Here is a 17793-nt window from a genome sequence, read left to right as displayed (position 1 = left end):
TTTTTTTATAGTTCACTAATCAAATTAAAAATATAAACACATTGGTGTTTCGCAATATGGTTTTAAAGCCTTTGAAGCTTTCGTATTATGATTGTATACTTACAAGTACATAATTGTCCGTCTTCATAAATTATATTAAACGGACAAATGTTTTGACTATGAGTACAAAGCATTAATGTCAAATTAAAAGAAAAAGAAAGAAATAAATGATAGCATAAACATATGTCACAACTATCCTAAATCGTGATGATGTTGAATCTCATCTCTTACAGAATATTGCTGATTGTATGCAAAATCCGAGGTATAAAATGCTTAATGGTTTGTTTGAGGATTTATATATTTTAAGAAAGGGTAAATGACACAAAAAACACTCTTTTTACACAGAAATTCGATTTTGACACTGTGTTTTTTTTTGTGTTAATTTTGACACTGTGTTTTCCAATTTGTTACAATTCTGACCACTTGACCGGTTAACCAGGTTGCATGCTGACGTGGCATGATGACGTGTCAGTTTTGATGACGTAGCATGCTGACATGATATGCTGACGTGTCAAAATTGAATTTTTTCTCACAAAAAACACTAAGTTTTCATTTTTTTTCGATTTTGACACTACGTTTAATTTTTTCTTTCAACTTTGACACTATGTTTTTTTGTTCCAAATCGAATATCATTTTTTCTAATTTTGGTCAATGTTGACAATTTTCTATTTGAAACCGTATAAATATTTTTTTAATACATTTAAACCGTATAAATATGTTTTTTTTTTCATTTAAAAACCATAGTTTTGTATAAATACATTTTTTTTACACTCAAACCATATTTTTATGTATAAATATGTATTAGCTATATAAAAATTATATTTTATATTAATATGCAACTTTAAAATATGTTTGAAGGTTTATAGGCGTGTAGTTTATCAAAATTTGGATATCAAGTTTGCAACCCATCAAATTTTTACATCTTATTAGAAGCTTATGGTTAGTTTGATTCTCATGATATAACTAATGCTTTGAATGTAAGAAAAAAAACACCTTCTATTTAAATAAAAATGTGGTTTTTAAACGAAAAAAATATGTTTATACGGTTTAAAATGTAATAAAAAAATATATTTATACGGTTTCAAATGGAAAATAGACAAAATTGAACAAAAATTGATAAATGATGTTCGATTGGAACAAAAAAAACATAGTGTCAAAATTGAAATAAAAAATTAAACTTAGTGTCAAAATAAAAAAAAAATGAAAACTTAGTGTTTTTTGTGGAAAAAAAATCAATTTTGACACGTCAGCATATCATGTCAGTATGCCACGTCATCAAAACTGACACGTCATCATGTAACCTGGTTAACCGGTCAAGTGGTCAGAATTGTAACGAATTAGAAAACACGGTGTCAAAATTGACACAAAAAATAACACGGTGTCAAAATCGAATTTCTGTGTAAAAATAATGTTTTTTATGCCATTTACCCTTTAAGAAACGTTATAAGATTTTATTATATAAATTAGATATTTATTTTGTTTTTCATAAGAAATGTAAACAAAATAAAATAGTATAGTTCTAGTTTTTCTTGTCGTCTCCTGAATAGTGATGATGTCGAATCTCATCATTTTTCCTTCCGGACTTTCCTCTTCCTTGCTAAATTTGAGATGGAGTTATGTGAACTCAACACCCTCCCCTAATGACATAAGTTTCATTTGCTTGTTACTTCTTCATCTTTCATACACAATATATACTTGGATTAAAATATTCAAAACAACATTATACTTGATATTATTGTTTTCATCTTCTTAATTATGATTCAAATGAATATGGTAATAGATTCATGTTTTACGTATTTTACTCCATTAAATATCAAATACCATATAAAAGGACATACATAAACTTGAGAACAAAAAATATTCTTTAGCTTTTGGATATCAAACAAATGTTTATTTTTTTATATATAAACGCACATACCCTCCATAATAAATTAATAATTAATAAGTAATAACACTTATGAACAAAATTAATTAAATAAAGATCATCCAACAAACCAATTATGATGAAAAGGTTTTCTTTATTTCCTTGTCTTTTTTATTTTTTTTAATTTCAAACCAATGAATGACAAAAATAACCAATGAATGACCTTGTCCCAATATAAATATTCGTTGCTCTTTTTAAATGGTTAAATATTTTATATATTTATATATTAAGGAATCAGTTGTAGCAACTAGCAACAACAGCTGCAAAAACTAATGTTTGGATATATTTCAGCTATCTGAAGTCATAATAACCTTAAAATAATAATAAATATAGTAATAAACTATTTTCTAGTTATTTTCACAAAACTGGTGGCATTTCAATTAGTCATTCATAAACACTGAATTATTTTGCAATAATCTAAAACACAAAACAATATCATTGATACATACATACATGGAAAATGTGGATTTTGACCTTCAAAGAGCAACTGACTTGATTATCAAGTCAGCTTTTTTCTTGGATTTGAAAATAAGTTCTGCATTTGGCCTGTCATTGTACTCGATCTGCATGTAAATTTATTTTTTTTACCAGCCAAAAAATAATTAAATAATAGTCAAGCAAATAATAAAAAAAATAAGCATGTAAAAAATTTACCCGTTGTTTGGCGAATTCAGGGGTGTTGCCTAACAGAAAATTGGAAAACCAATTATTAATTAATAATTGTAAAATAATTTTCATGATCATGTGCATGCATTAATTACCAGTTGATATATGTCTCTTCAAAACACGTTCCATTGCTATGTCAATGTCAACATCTACAAACCTTCAAAATTTCAAACCAGAATAATAATTTTATTTTATTAACACATTAATTTCTTGCTAAAATACATAAAAGTAGTATCTGAGCCAAAAAAACAATCTATGAAGTAATAACTTGATTATTATTAATGACTAAATTACAAATTTGGTCCCTCTGTAGTCCTTAAGCTTGCATTTACTTAGACCCATATAAAATGATTTCACAATTTGCACTGAACTAGCATTTATTTTGAGTGAAATATAGGGACCAAATTTGTAACTAGAAAAAACTGGAGGGGGTTCTATAGTACACACAGTAAAAATAGCAGATTTACCATTTCTCGTCCAACATTGATGCAATTTCTTTCCAAGTACCATCTTCTAGAAGTAGATAATTGCCTTCCACTATCACAACTTTATGCCTGCAGATAGAATAGTGATATCCATTGATACTCCATTACAAAATGATGATGTGGCACTAGAGGTGAGCATTTGAACCGGACCGGTTTCGGAGAATATTGTGGTTCTTGGACCCGTTTGGACCGGTACAACTTTACATGCATACGGTGCAACTTGTTAAATTATTTCAGCTTTGATATCTCATCTTTGAAGGTTTGTAAATCATCGAATATAACAGCACAAACAACAAAATTATAGTCTAAAATTATCTACAAATTCTAAATTACACGTTGGAAAAAAAAACCGTATGCCAATCCGACTTAAAACAAATGAGATATTATTGTTTAAAAAATTTCACAGAATACAAAAGTTTAAATTTCTTGCTGAAAGTTGAAATATTTCAGTTTTGGTATCTCATCTTTGAAGGATTATAACTTATCAAATATAACACAAAAAACAGCAAAATTATAGTTTAAAATCATCTACAAACTCTAAATTACACGTTGGAAAAACCGAATATCAATCCGAGTTAAAACGAATGAGATATGCTTATTTAAAGAATTTCACAAAATACAATTTTTTTTTAAGTAAGCTAGTCCAAAACCGGTTTTTACCTGCAACCGGCCGGACCAGACCGGTTTTGCTTAAATCATAGAACCGAGAACCGGCTTGGGGGTCAAAAAACGGTCCAGTCCACAGGTCCAAATGCTCACCCCTATGATTGGAATTTTCTTAAATATAATAATACATGAATACTTACTGAACATTTATGAAGATATCATCTTCAACCGGGTCTCCAACACCATGGTCAAAAGATGGAGCATAAACCGACCCCTGATTAGAAATTGCAATTAATCATTTAATCAAATGACATTATTTAAATTAAATGAATAGTAATAAACAGATATGCACACTACACAATTACCTGCTCCCTCAGTCTCTTGAGACATTTTAAGAATAACTCGGGATTAAACGTCCATGGAGCTGATTTTGAAACATGAAAAATGTTTTTCTTTTAGTTATTTATCAAGTGATTGAAATTTTTAGAAACAAAAATAAATAAATAATAAATGAAGAAGCTCACCTCCCCTTCTTGCATGGGCTTCCTTTGGATCCTAAAAAAAACATTCAGAGTTTATTATTTTGAGAAGAAATTGATTTGGAAAGAGGGAGTTGATAGAAAAAGGACCTCCATTGAATCAAGCTGATGGCGATAAAGATGGAAGCCATCCATGGGAAGAACAACAGCAATTTGTGGAGGTTGAACCTGTGAATCAAATGCACATGATTTTTGAGGCCATAACTTGTTTACTCTTTTAGCCACCTCTGAAGCAATAGTGGTTTTTCCAGCACCTGGAGGCCCAGCTAATCCCACAATATGACTGCATCCATAAACATACCACATCAGATAAAAATCAACCACATTCATATTATATTTCAACTTTATTAAAAAAATGCCATTATAGTCATGCACCCAAAGAATAAAGATAGCTTAATATTTGAATACTATAACTTACATTGCACTGGTATTTGTTCCTGAAGCTGCAGTTGGCACCACACGTTCAGCCAAAGTATCATATATTTCATCCATGGTCCTGGAGAAATGGAATGGAGACTCTTCTAAAACCAGACTTTCAAAAATACTAAAATGCATAACACCTGAAAACAATAAGTACTTTTAAAAGATGACACACCGAGCCTCTACTATAGGTATGTCTTTCTTCTGGCTGCATAACACCTGAAAATAGATAATTAATCTATGAGACAAATATATATGTATAGTATAGCAGACAAATGCAATGGAAAAGATAAGAAAAAATGATATTGGACCTGAACAGGGTACTTCTTATGCCTTAAGAGTAGACTTTGATTTAGTGAAGGCTGAGGTCTGCTTTTATTACCCAACATGGGTACAGAGCCTTGATAGCATTGAGAGACACCATGTTTCTTGAGCACCACCATATCTACAGCTTTAGTTAGTATTACTCAAACTTAGCTGTGTATATTATGTTGTATGTGTGTGCAAATCCAAACAGCTAGTTTTAGTGTTTTAAAGAACAGACTAGTTGTTGTAATGGTTGCAAGAGTACAGATGATAAACACACACAAATGACTTGATTTGATTTAGATCAACAAGGCAGGAATTAATTTAAGACAAAAATAAGACTTATATATACCAGTATCATCGAATTTGAACAATAACGACAATTAATCAACATTTCAATCAGCTACAAGTGAAATAACTCGATTACAATCTTAACAGATGATACGTTCACACACAAATGAAATGTGGACTCATATATTCGAATGGAAGGAGTAGAGTACATGAAAGTTTTGAATCATTTGCTTATATTTTAGAATAAAAGAGCAGAGCGAATCATCTAAAATAGCCCTCAAATCAAGGATGCGAAACGACAGCAACATCAATCAATTTTGAAATTAAAATTTCGAGATTGCGTTATCAGCGAATTCGAAGAGTAACAAAAACGCATCGTTCTGGTCAGCTACAAACGAAACGAATTCATCAACAATCTCGTATTATGCCAAACATATACTATAAACATACGCACACACATATAGATGAATATTCAGATTGTGAAATTGACAAGAGATAGACCTGAGGAAGGAAGGCAGCATCGCCTTGGGCTCGTGGAGAAGGAAGAGACATCCATCGTCTGCAAACAGTCGAGAAACGAGAGAGTGGACTGGGAAGAAGGGTTAAAGACAGCAAGCAATTCATTTGACGGCTTAAGCGCCCCGTGGCTGGTCCTCGTGTTGTTTTTTTACCACGTACTTAAGTAAAGAAAAATTAAATATCCTTTTTACTCATTCTCAAATTTATATTGAAATTAATAATATTTTAATATATCTATCGTTCACGAAAAAAAAACCTATTTTAAATTTCTCTTAAGTTAAAAGGACATCTTTTAAATTGAGTAAAAACTTTTCCCAAAACAAAACAATTTTCATAAAAAAAAAAAAAAAAAAAAAAAAAAAAAAAAAAAAAAAAAACATCTTCATATTTTTTTTTTATTTTTTTTGTCACATAAGTTCTCCACTAAATCATCTTTCACTCATCAAAAGCCAGCAAATGATCTTATTTCACCAAAAGATCTTTCATTTTACCCCGCACTCAGGGTGTGGTGTTACTAGTGCAGTTTAAAAACCGCTCCTCCATCACTTTGTTTGGCGTAAGGGTAATTTTAGCCGGTAACAAGTTATCAGCTGGTCAAGGGTTACCTTGAAAATATGATCAAGTAAAGGTTTTTCAAAAAACAAACATAATATACTATCTTCGAAAAAATCTTAGAACAAAATAATCTCGTTACTTTTTGGGTTCAAAACATAAAACACCTTAAGGGTCGTTTGATAGTTATTGGTTAAGTTTAATGTCCGTCGAATGAGCATACATGACAATAGTTTTGAAGGAATTTCGATGAAATTTCATAACACCCCATGAAAATGAAAATAAAAGAGATGACAAAATGATCATTTTAGAGTTGAGGACCACCCGGGTAGTAAAAAGCATTATAAAACTGAAACCATTAAATAAGAACCAAAATTGCAAAAAAGATCCCTGACTCCACTATAGATGTTAAAGAGGAGGGAATGCTAGACCTGAAATTAAGCGGACCACATTTCAAAAATCATAAATATATTTTGACTTATTTGATCTACACAGATGCACATGGAAACTTGAGACATATTAAGAAAAAATAAAATATAGATCAAATTTCAGCAGAAAAGATTGTAACATACATACTGCCACTGAAAAAAAAATCAGAAAATGGTACTGCTCTTATGTTATACAAATATGTATGCATAATTGCATATACATATAAGGATTTGAGGTTTGGCCCTTATAAGGTATCCAACGTCTATTATGCCAAAAAAAAGTATATCCTACTACTACATATATAATAAACAATCTAATAATTACAAAATAATAATAATAACAATAATAATAATAATAATAATAATAATAATAATAATAATAATAAAGAAAGTGATAACTATATTATATACTACCATCAGTCTAGCAAAGGATATATTGCTAAACACAAATCCAGAAAATTGAAGACGTCATTATCCAAGGCATACACAGATACATGAACATCAATCGTCAACACATAACCATTAAAAAAGGTAGATAGATGCGTATAATTAGAAAGAGAAATGGACGCATCAAAATATGAAAACTATTTAGAGAAATTTCAAAAATTCACATCTAGTGAACTAAAGGAGCATTGGCTGGTTTTCCATCCTTTGTGCCAAATCTGAAGATGATCCTAATTACAACAATAATGACATGGTGGTTGAAATCTAAAACATCAATTTACACTGCTGAATACATTACATACCAATCATACCAATTTGGAGAACAGAAAAATACCCATAATAGAAATAAAGTAACTAAAGAATCCCAAAACATGATACCCAAGTATTTAAAAAGAATAATAATATCACATCAATGATATCAAGAAATTGCATCCAACACAGGTCAGGATTGCTATAATACAAAAGGAATTAGCTAGAAACACAGTAACAAGACAACAAAGAGAATTTGAAGTTAATTACCTTTCAGTGTCCTCATATCTGATATGAAAATGAATCCTTTTAAAAACAGAAACACACAAACTTAGAAAGAAGAGTAAAATTAAAGTAAGCCACCAGAAAGAATAAGATGAAATACATACTTTCTTAACATATGAAATACAAGAAGTATGCTGCTATTTCCTGAAATTTATCCCTAGAGAACTGAAGTAAAAGGGACAGGTGAGAAATGATAATAAAGATGGTTTGTGAGTGTCCTCTCCTGCGAATCTAATTGCAAGAAATAGGAAGTAACTGTTGTGACTGTTTGACTTTTGTGTTTATTTGAGTCAAGGGCATTATAGTCCTTTTAGCTAAGTCGGTGGTGAATACAAGTACAAATAAGGACTGTTAACAAGTGGTTAGGTATCCTGTTTCTGGAGTGATTTTACTCTAATCATTCAATCAGATTCCTACTCAATTGTTCTAATTCATCTCTTTCATGTCTAGACTATAACAATATTCATCTCTATCATCTTTTTTCAACATTTTACTTTCAAAAATCTACCCAGTTTAACCAAATACAAAGCGATTTGTTACTGCAAAAAATATCAGTTTGCCTGAAATGTAATAATAAAAAAATATAAAAAAAAAAAATCAGAATCCAATAAAGATGAACAATTTGCTCAAAATTACTTACAGGAAGAGGGAAAAAAGAGAAATTGGGTCGCAAGAGTATTATAATACATTTCTAATCCCTATAAATTTCCCTTGATAAGGTTAAAACTACATTAATACACTTATATCATCATTGAAAATAGCATGGGTGGCACTGTATTTTGAAAGAAGATCAAAGACTAATATGACCACTTATTAACTAACCTGAATAAGCACCTTCTCACCATAGTTCTTCACAATAGCATATGCATTCCTAACAAATAAAAACACTATTTAGTTAAATAATTTATAACTTTTGTAGAATTAGGGAAAAAAACAAACATAACAATCCCACTTGCCAATTCGCTCTCTTTTGCCTTAGACCAAAGAAATACACCACTTCATTCATTATTAAAATGGTTTCAAACACTACCCAAAGCATAAAAAAAAAGCATTAATTCACCATCAAAACTTCAAAACTTGCATTTTTATAGACATGGAATAGGTTTATTGTAACTTAAAGGTTATAACTACCTCTAATGGGAAAAGCCTTCTTTCCTTGACATTTTGCATTAAGTAAAAAAGAAACGACCTTACTGAATTAAGTCTTACACATTTGTTCTGATTAAGCTCATTCAGTCAAAAAAAAAAAATCAAAAGAGTCAATGCTGCTGCCAAGTTTCGAACTCATTCAGTCAAAATTGATAAAGTGAAAAATTAATCTATGAGTCCAATGCAAGTTTCTTATCCATCCTATATGAGATAGCATGAAACATTTATCAGTTACAAATACATACAGAATTTCACACATAAACTAGTTTTACACTTCCAAAATTTTCTTATTAGGATATAACCTGAGCCCTGTTCTACATCACACAAACACATATACCAGATAATAAGGCTAAATGCAATAAATATAAACTTTCTTTCGTTAATTTGTTTACACTAAAGTGTCAAACAGTCATGAATTAGCAAAATTAAAAAAAAAAAAAAAAAAAAAAAAAAAAAAAGGTTATTTGGAGGATCATTAAATTACTTTAACTTGTAATATGTAATAAAAAAAATTGTTTTTTCTTGCATTTAGCCCAATCATGGGTTTTATGCATGAAATAGCAATATACTTTCATTTTATTGTCTATTATAGCATCTTACTTTGATTTCTATTTCTTAATTTTTTTTAGAATATTTACTTTAACTTGTAATATGTAAAGTACATTGCTCTATTAAGAGTAAATTACCCACATTGGTCGCGAGAGTAGAATACAGTTCTAATCCCTATAAATTCTCCTTGATAAGGTTAAAACTACATCATCACTGCATGGGTGGCACTGTATTTTGAAAGAAATTTATATAATCAGAAATTTAAATATGATGACCCCTCATTAATCAACTTATCAGCTAACCTGAATAAGCACCTTCTCACCATAGTTCTTCTTCACAGTAGCTTATTCCTAACAAATAAAAGCACTACTTAATTCAATAATTTATAAATTTTGTAGAATTAGGGAGAAAAATAATAATCCCACTTGCCAATTCGATCTCTTTTGCCTTGGACCAAAGAAATACACCACTTCAGTCATTAATATAGTAATCATCAAAACTTCAAAATTGGCATTTTTATAAATGGAAAAGGTTTATTGTAGCCTAAAGGTTATAACTACCTCTAATTGGGAAAACCTTCTTTCCTTGGCATTTTGCATTAAGCCTTTCTTTATGCATTAAGTAAAAAGAAACAACCTTACTGAATTAAGTCTTGTTCAGTTGTTCTGATTAAGTCCATTCAGTGAAACCTGATCCAGTGCAAAATTAATCCATGAGTCCAATGTAAGTTTCTTATCAATCCTATATAAGATAACATGAAACATTTATCAGTAACAAATACATACCGAATTTTACACATAAATTAGTTTTACACATCAAAAAATTTCTTATTTGGATATATCCTGACTCCAGAGCCCTGTTCTTCATCACACAAACGCATACATCGGATAACAAGGCTAAATGCAATAAAAATATAAACTATCTTCCGTTAATTTGTTTATGGTAAAATATCAATCAGTCACGAATCAGTAAAACATAAGCAAATTGGAGTGTGTTTTACTAGAAAGTAGAAACCCCAACGAGCAGAGAGGAAAAAAAATTATCAATTAACCTTTGATTCTTTCTTATTCAAACAACAATTTAATATTTAAATGGAAATTACAATATCTTAATCACAAAAAAACCCTAGAAAAACTTACAACGATCTTGATAATTTCTAGGACTAGAGAGATGAATGAGAGTCTCATTTGAAAGTTGTGGGTGTTTACGTCTCCGGAAGTGTAGTTACATAGATCGCTATGGGTCTGGGTGTGTTTGGGTTTGTTGAGAGCGGAATGACTGAATAACGTATATATAACGGTTGACTACAAACCAGTCCTTTTGAATTCCAAAAGTTTCTTAGATCTCCGGCGAAGGAAGGTGATGCTTTGGTCTCCGGGGAGCGGAGGAGTTACAGATGTCGCCATCGGTCACCAATGGGAGTAGTCTGAGAGCGGGTCAGCGGGATATCTGAAGAACGTATATATTGCGGGAATAGGAAGCCAACCTTTGGACTTCTAACGGTCAAAAAGCTTTCCAAAATTACCATTTTTTTTAATGGGGGTGTTTGGATAAATAGGTTTTAGTTAATTAGCTTGCTTATTTGTTACTGTGGTGAGAATAACCATTTTTTTAAAATGTGTTTGGATTAGCTTATTACGGTGGGAATAAACAATAAGCAATAAGCAATAAGCTAAGTGTTTGGCAAAATAAAACAGCTTATATGAGTAAAATGACCAATAATCAATAAGCATTCTCCCTATTGCTTATTAAAATCAACTTATTTTGCTTATTCCTACCGCAATAAGCTGATTTTAAAAGATTCCTATCCAAACACTTAAATTTGTTTATTACTGTGGGATTAAGCAATAAACAACCTATTTTTTCCCTATCCAAACACCCCCTAACTCCGTCCCAAATTGATAGTCCGGTTTTCACTTTTAAAGTCTTTTTTCTTCAACTTTGACTTTAAATAGTTTTGTTTTTTATAGATAATACTTGATGCAAAATATATGAATGCATTGTATTTTAAATGTTTTTTTTTTCATTTTTATAAGTTTTATCAAGTAATATATATATAACACAAATAAAAATATTTAAGGTCAAAGTTGAAGAAAAAAGACTTCAAAACTCAAAAGTGGACTATCAATTTGGGACGGAAGGAACAAGATATTAAATCTTAAACTTTTTAATATGTTAACATTTTCCAAAGTTTATGATTTTAGCCGGTAATAAGTTATCACCAGGTCAAGGTTTACTTTGAAAATAAAATACAATAACTTTCCCAAAATATAATAAACAATCAAGGGTTTTCCAAAAAAAATTAATATACTATCTTAGAAAAACATAAAATAGAATCTTATTGTATTATTAATATACTATCTTCAAAAATCTTAGAAAAAAATAATCTCATTACTTTTTATGGGATCAATACGTAAAGTAGCACCTTAAAGATCGTTTGATAGTTGTTGACTGAGTTCATATCTGACTGAAACAATGTTGTTTGATTATTTTTATGGCCGACTATGGTGAATGATAAAAAATAACTATATTACCCTTATGGTGTCTCTTGTGATAGATAAAATAATTATAAAATATACAAATTGTCATACATAATCAATGGCCAAAAAATGAAGATACAAGAATAATGAAAGAAGCTCCACCGACACCAACTAGCATGGAAAGTTATTAAGGTGATTTATCTAATAAGAAAAAAAACACTAAGAAGTCAAATGTGTGTTTGAAAATTGAAATAGTCAACTCATATTCTACAAATTGTGATTGACCAAAAGTCAATTGAAATCCTACAACCACTTGCTACAAAAGATAATCCAACTCCAATAAATCCTGAAAAAATAAAAAAAATAAAAAAATAAAAAAAAAATCAAGATTATTAGAATACGAATATTAGTAACTTAAAGTTTGATTAGTTAATAATTCAGAATCCATAATTACACATCTTTTGAACATGTTACCTCTTAGCCAAATCAACTGAATATTTTGGATTTTTGGATCCAGCCAAATCAAAACTATCTTTGAAAAAACATTCATCTCTTAAGAACCAACCATCTAAATAAATGCCATGGAATAAGGACATATCTCGTTTCCAAAATCGCCTGATTGGTGTCTCCTATTTTAAACTATTAATTTAGTCTTGGGATATGTTCGGCACGGAGCGTTTGAGAGCTTCTAGCTTCAAAACGCTCCGTTTTGAACAAAAAACCTTACTTGACACTACAAGTTTGTAGCATTTAGTTTAAACAAAATGCTCCAAATTCAAATGTTACTTCATGTAGCGTTTAACAAAACGCTACAAGCTACCCGCTAACAGCTAATTTTGCCGAACACGCCATTGATATGTTATATTTTTAACATACATTGCTATAATTTATTTTCTTTATTCGGTTTATAAACATATTATAATGAAAGTTCTACATGAACGTAGCGGGTGCACGTACAACAAGTTGCACTGCTAAACATTAATATGATCACCCTTTTTGGATGACAAAACTAATTCTTTTAAAAACCATATATATAGATCTCGGGGTCTTAACATTAGTAATGCATGATCCACTGGATTCTATTGAGAAGTTCCACCACATCAAACAAGTTGGATCTAAAAATAAATGTTTTACTTAAAAATATAATAGGTAATTAGTGAAAATTTTAATTTAATATGTTTTGATAGAAAAATATTACATATTATTAATAGGAAAAGAAATTGAAAGAAGAATGCTATAAATGTTAACCAAAATCCAACAAGTTTAGATTTTCAAATACAATGTCTTAATAGGAAAATAATTTGAAGTATAATGTCTTAAGGTTAGTTATTAAAAATATGATGTTATAACTTCTTTTCAGAGTAAATTAAAAAAAATAAGAGAAACTGGTAAAAAATATAATGTTATATGTGGTAACCAACACTAAACATGTATAAGATTTTCGACACTAAACATTTATAAGTTGTATTGAAAGTTCAATCTCTAATGAAAAATTCAATAGTTTATCGAAAGAAATGAAATATAAATTAAAATATAATGTTATAATTGGTTAATAGAAAACTACAAGGCCTTAATAGAAAAAAAAAAAGTAAAAGTATATTGCCTTAATCGACAAAATACAATGTATATTAAGTAGCAAACATGAAAAGGTTTAGATTTTATTAATAGAATATCATTAAAGTGTAAAAAATGTGAGTGAACTATCTTAATAGGTTTGTCTTTGAAAGTATAATGCTATTGGGTAGAGTTTTAAAGCTCATTGTTTAATGATATAAATAAGAGTATAATGTATTAAAAGGAAAGACGAAGTAAATAATAATATGCCTTGATGGGCATGTTTTTTAATATATAATGTTAGAATTGACACTAAAAACAAACAAGTTTGGTGTTTCAAAGTACAATGTTTAAATAGGAAAAAAAGTACATTGCTTTAAGTATAATACTAAAGTTATATAACATTATAAATTAAAATATAATGTTATAATTGGCTAATAGAAAACTACAAGGCCTTAATAGAAAAAAGGAAAAAATATATTGCCTTAATCGAAATAATACAATGTATATTAAGTAACAAATATGAAAAATGTTTAGATTTTATTAATAGAATATCATTAAAGTGTAAAAAATGTAAGTGAACTATCTTAATAGATTTGTCTTTGAAAGTATAATGATATTGGGTAGAGTTTTAAAGTTTATTATTTAATGATATAAATGAGAGTATAATGTCATAAGTAGTTAGCTTTTAAAAGTACAATGTATTAAAAGGAAAGACAATGTAAACAGTAATATGCCTTGATGGGATGCTTTTGAATATATATAATATTATAATTGACAATAAAAACAAACAAGTTTAGTGTTTCAAAGTACGATGTTTAAATAGGAAAAAGGGAATACATTGATTTAAGTCTGAAGGTATAAAGTTATATAACTAAAGTATAATACTTGAATTTGTTAGATTTTCAAAGTAGAGTTTCATTAGTAAAAATAAATAAAATGCAATGTCTCTATGACAAGAAAATGAAAATATAACGTTATAAGTTGTAGTAAAAATAAAACTAAAAATATATTTCAAAGTAAAATGTCCAAAACGATTAAAAAATAAAAATATAATACATTAAAAAGTTAAATAATGAAAGTATAATGTTATAAGTGGTATATAACGTCTTAATAGGAAAAAACCATCGAAAATACTTATTGGGTAAATTTTCAAATTAAAACGTTTTAAACGAAATTTATTACAAATATTTAAAGTATAATGATGTAGTTGGTAACCAAAACCAAACAAGTTTAGATTTTTAAAGCAAAATGTATTATAGGTTAGATTTTTAAAGGACAATGTTTTTATAGGAAAAATAAATATAAGTCTAATGTTGGATTTTGATAGTATAAAGCTATATATAAAAAGTACAAGGTTATAGATTATAGAACAAAGTATTATGTCTTAATAGGAAAAATGCTAAATAGACAATGTCTTGATAGGAAAAAAATTGAAACTATGATGCTATAATCGGTAACCAAAATCAAGAAATTTAGATAGTCTGAGTATAATGTCTTGGAACAAAAAATGCAGTATTTTAATCGGTTAGTTTTCAACATATAAAGTCTTAATATGAAAAAAAATGAAACTCTTATAGGTTATATTGAAAAGCGTTGGTCTTACTAGGAAAAAATGAAAGTATAATAATATAAAGGTAACAAAAATCAAACAAGTTTAATATTGTAGGTTAGGTTTTCTAAGTGAAATTTCTTAATAGGAAAAAAAAGAAGTAAAAGTACAGTGTCTTAATAAGATAGATGTTGAAATTACAATGCCAAAACTTGTTAGATTATCAAAGTATTCATCAATAAGGGAAAAAATAAAGTAGTGTATTATTAGATTAAAGTGCGATGCCTAATATATACTTTTGAAGTAAAATGTTTTAAAAAGTAAAAATTAAAAGTAAAAACTTGAAGGTTTAGATAGGTTATATATTGAAAGTAAAACATTACAACTAAAAGTCTGGCTAAAACTAGTTAGATTTTTCAAAGTACATAACTTAACAGGAAAAAGTAAATTTTACAAGAGACATAATCCCATTCTCATTTACTTGATATTGAAAACCATATTTTGTTGGTATATCTACATAACACCATAAACCCATGCAAATGTTAAAGGTGAAAACATTAGAAGAGCCGTGAATCCGAATTCATCAGTATCAAGATTATTGGGGACTTTGGGGAAACAAATCCCATTCTTAAGCAAGAAGTCGTGAGGCTTCGCGCCAAAGAAGACCAAATAACCATAAAGTTAATCCAACACTTTTCCTACCACCAGCTTTAGGAAGTCTTATTTTAAACATTCCTCCTCCAAAGGCCTATAAGGAATACTATTTCATATTATTAGGTCGTTCAAAGAGCCATAAGGACATAGGTTGTTATCCATTATGTAGAAAATGATGACCCAAAAACAAATCCAAATAACTATTGCAGGATACATTAGTTAAACTATACGGACTTGTAAATAAACACATGTCTGATCTTGACTAATAAACCCTGAAATGAAAGGAAAAAAAGTTCGTTACACTTTTGGAAATATTAACTATAACAAAAAAGAATCACATAATAACTAGCAATTATGTATTATTCATCAATCGCTCCACAATCACCCATATCGCATCAACGGGAGTCTTGGGCAGCTTAGTGATCAAGTCCATCGTGATGTACTTTTATTTCCACAAGGAAATCTCAAGTAGTTGTGATTTGACATGAGGCTTATGGTGCTTCCTTTTGACTTTCTGACAAGTTAAACACTTCTCCACATACCACGATATATCCCTCTTGTAACGCCCGCAATGTAGGGCTAGATGATTAAATAATAATAGGATAATTATTCGTCACATAGATAAATAGATGTTTATGATAGAAGACTATGATGAGTTTTCTAGGTTATAAAACAAATTACATATAGCGGAAAAACACTTAAACCCTTAAGTTCACATGCAACCTAGAAAAGATCTATGTTTTCTCTATTATTGCAAATAATCAAAGTTGAATCCTTCTTCAAAATCTTGGAAAGTGATAACGTCTATTTTATGCATATATTTATGACGTTTTCTTATTATTTTATACTATGTTTTTATCTTACTTAGAATTAAAAGATACTTAATATGCTTTGAAATGTTCAGTTATAGATAAAATGGGAGTTGTACTGCAAAAGGGGGAGAAAGGAGCTAAAAAGATGCAAAAAGGATGTTGCCGGACAACTTGACCCCTCGTTAGTGTTTTGACCATATCTCATGACTCGTAATTCCGATTGACGAGATTCAAAATGATCTGAAAAAGTAGACAAAATTTTGGACGAATTTTGTGTTCTGAGAAAATGATGATTCTGTAACACCGTAAATTTTCAAACAAAATTTTCATTTTAAAATCACATAATTCTCATTAACACATTTCACAAAAATCCCAAAATATCAAATTATCAAAACACATCCATTATAAAAATCCAGGATCCTCAAACATAACTCCATCTTGTGTGTACAATCAAGCTGATGCCTTCCCGAGATTCTGAAATATACCTGAAACACATATCACATAACACGGTAAGCACAAAGCTTAGTGAGTTCCCCAAAATACCACACAATTAGCCTCTCATGGCTATACTCGAATAAGACCCTCCGGTTAATGTGTCTTAGTGGAACCCTCCGGTCCCACAACTCAGGTGGACCCTTCGGTCCTAACTCAGTAAGCTTAGAATAATACACTTCATAAATCACAAAGACATAATGCAGGATATCATAATATTCAATATAAGCACATAAGACCCTCTGGTCACACATAAATTATCACTCTAGATAAGTATAGTGAGAAGACTCACCTCGTAAGCAAGCAAGGAAATTGAATACCCCTCGAACAGTCTAATCCCCGCCTACATGTAATAAGCATCTCTAATTAACACTTAAAGATCACAACTCTAAAAAACTAATGTTAGTCCCTCTTTAACTCTTGGGATGTGTAAAAGACCATTTTACCCCTCCATGACCTACTTCCCTCAAGTTTGACTAAACCCTAAAGTCAACCAAAGTCAACACTCGAGTCAACAGTCCATGTTGACCCGACTCTTCGAGTGCATCTATGCGACTCGTCGAGTTCCTTCGGTTCCTCAAAACCCTCATGAAAGTCCAACTCAACTCGCCGAGTTACAGCGTGTTCATACACATCAGGACAAACTCCAACCGATTCGTCGAGTCAGCTCATCGACTCGTCAAGTCCCTTTAGTTGAATTCTCATTCAGATGTTTTAAGGATGAACTGATGCCCCATACTCTGGATCTATCTTCCTAAGGCTAGAATATCACGTAAAGCTGAAAGCTTTACATTCAAG

General features: G+C 29.8%; 1 protein-coding gene and 1 long non-coding RNA gene across 9 annotated transcripts; both read right to left on the bottom strand.

Moving 5' to 3' along the window:
- Nucleotides 1-2293: 2293 nt before the first annotated feature.
- On the bottom strand, nucleotides 2294-6112 carry LOC111915099 (putative uridine kinase C227.14). 2 transcript variants are annotated; one of them, XM_023910790.3, is made up of 12 exons: nucleotides 5778-6112; nucleotides 4991-5130; nucleotides 4855-4898; nucleotides 4678-4755; nucleotides 4350-4542; nucleotides 4245-4275; nucleotides 4086-4144; nucleotides 3921-3994; nucleotides 3097-3183; nucleotides 2725-2786; nucleotides 2618-2646; nucleotides 2294-2526 (listed from the first exon to the last, which is right to left on the bottom strand). In XM_023910790.3, the coding sequence occupies exons 1-12, from the start codon at nucleotides 5830-5832 to the stop codon at nucleotides 2440-2442; spliced, it is 939 nt and encodes a 312-aa protein (XP_023766558.1). In that variant the 5' UTR covers nucleotides 5833-6112; the 3' UTR covers nucleotides 2294-2439. The 2 variants fall into 2 exon arrangements, with proteins under 2 accessions (XP_023766558.1, XP_023766559.1); XM_023910791.3 differs by having other exon boundaries at nucleotides 4991-5124; nucleotides 5778-6111.
- A 354-nt stretch (nucleotides 6113-6466) lies between these two features.
- LOC111915098 (uncharacterized) lies at nucleotides 6467-10929 on the bottom strand. 7 transcript variants are annotated; one of them, XR_006191582.1, is made up of 4 exons: nucleotides 9754-10929; nucleotides 9593-9678; nucleotides 7739-8624; nucleotides 6467-6778 (listed from the first exon to the last, which is right to left on the bottom strand). It is a non-coding gene; the product is annotated as an uncharacterized LOC111915098 (long non-coding RNA). The 7 variants fall into 7 exon arrangements; XR_006191583.1 differs by lacking the exon at nucleotides 6467-6778 and having other exon boundaries at nucleotides 7271-8624; nucleotides 9754-9801; nucleotides 10012-10928; XR_002858043.2 differs by lacking the exon at nucleotides 6467-6778 and having other exon boundaries at nucleotides 7271-8624; nucleotides 9754-10140; nucleotides 10237-10928.
- Nucleotides 10930-17793: the final 6864 nt, after the last annotated feature.

Source organism: Lactuca sativa, chromosome 5, assembly GCF_002870075.4.
Source record: "Lactuca sativa cultivar Salinas chromosome 5, Lsat_Salinas_v11, whole genome shotgun sequence".
Classification (NCBI taxonomy): domain Eukaryota; kingdom Viridiplantae; phylum Streptophyta; class Magnoliopsida; order Asterales; family Asteraceae; genus Lactuca; species Lactuca sativa.
The sequence above is the reverse complement of the archived record's forward strand: the minus strand, read 5'-3'. Positions and strand labels throughout refer to the sequence as shown.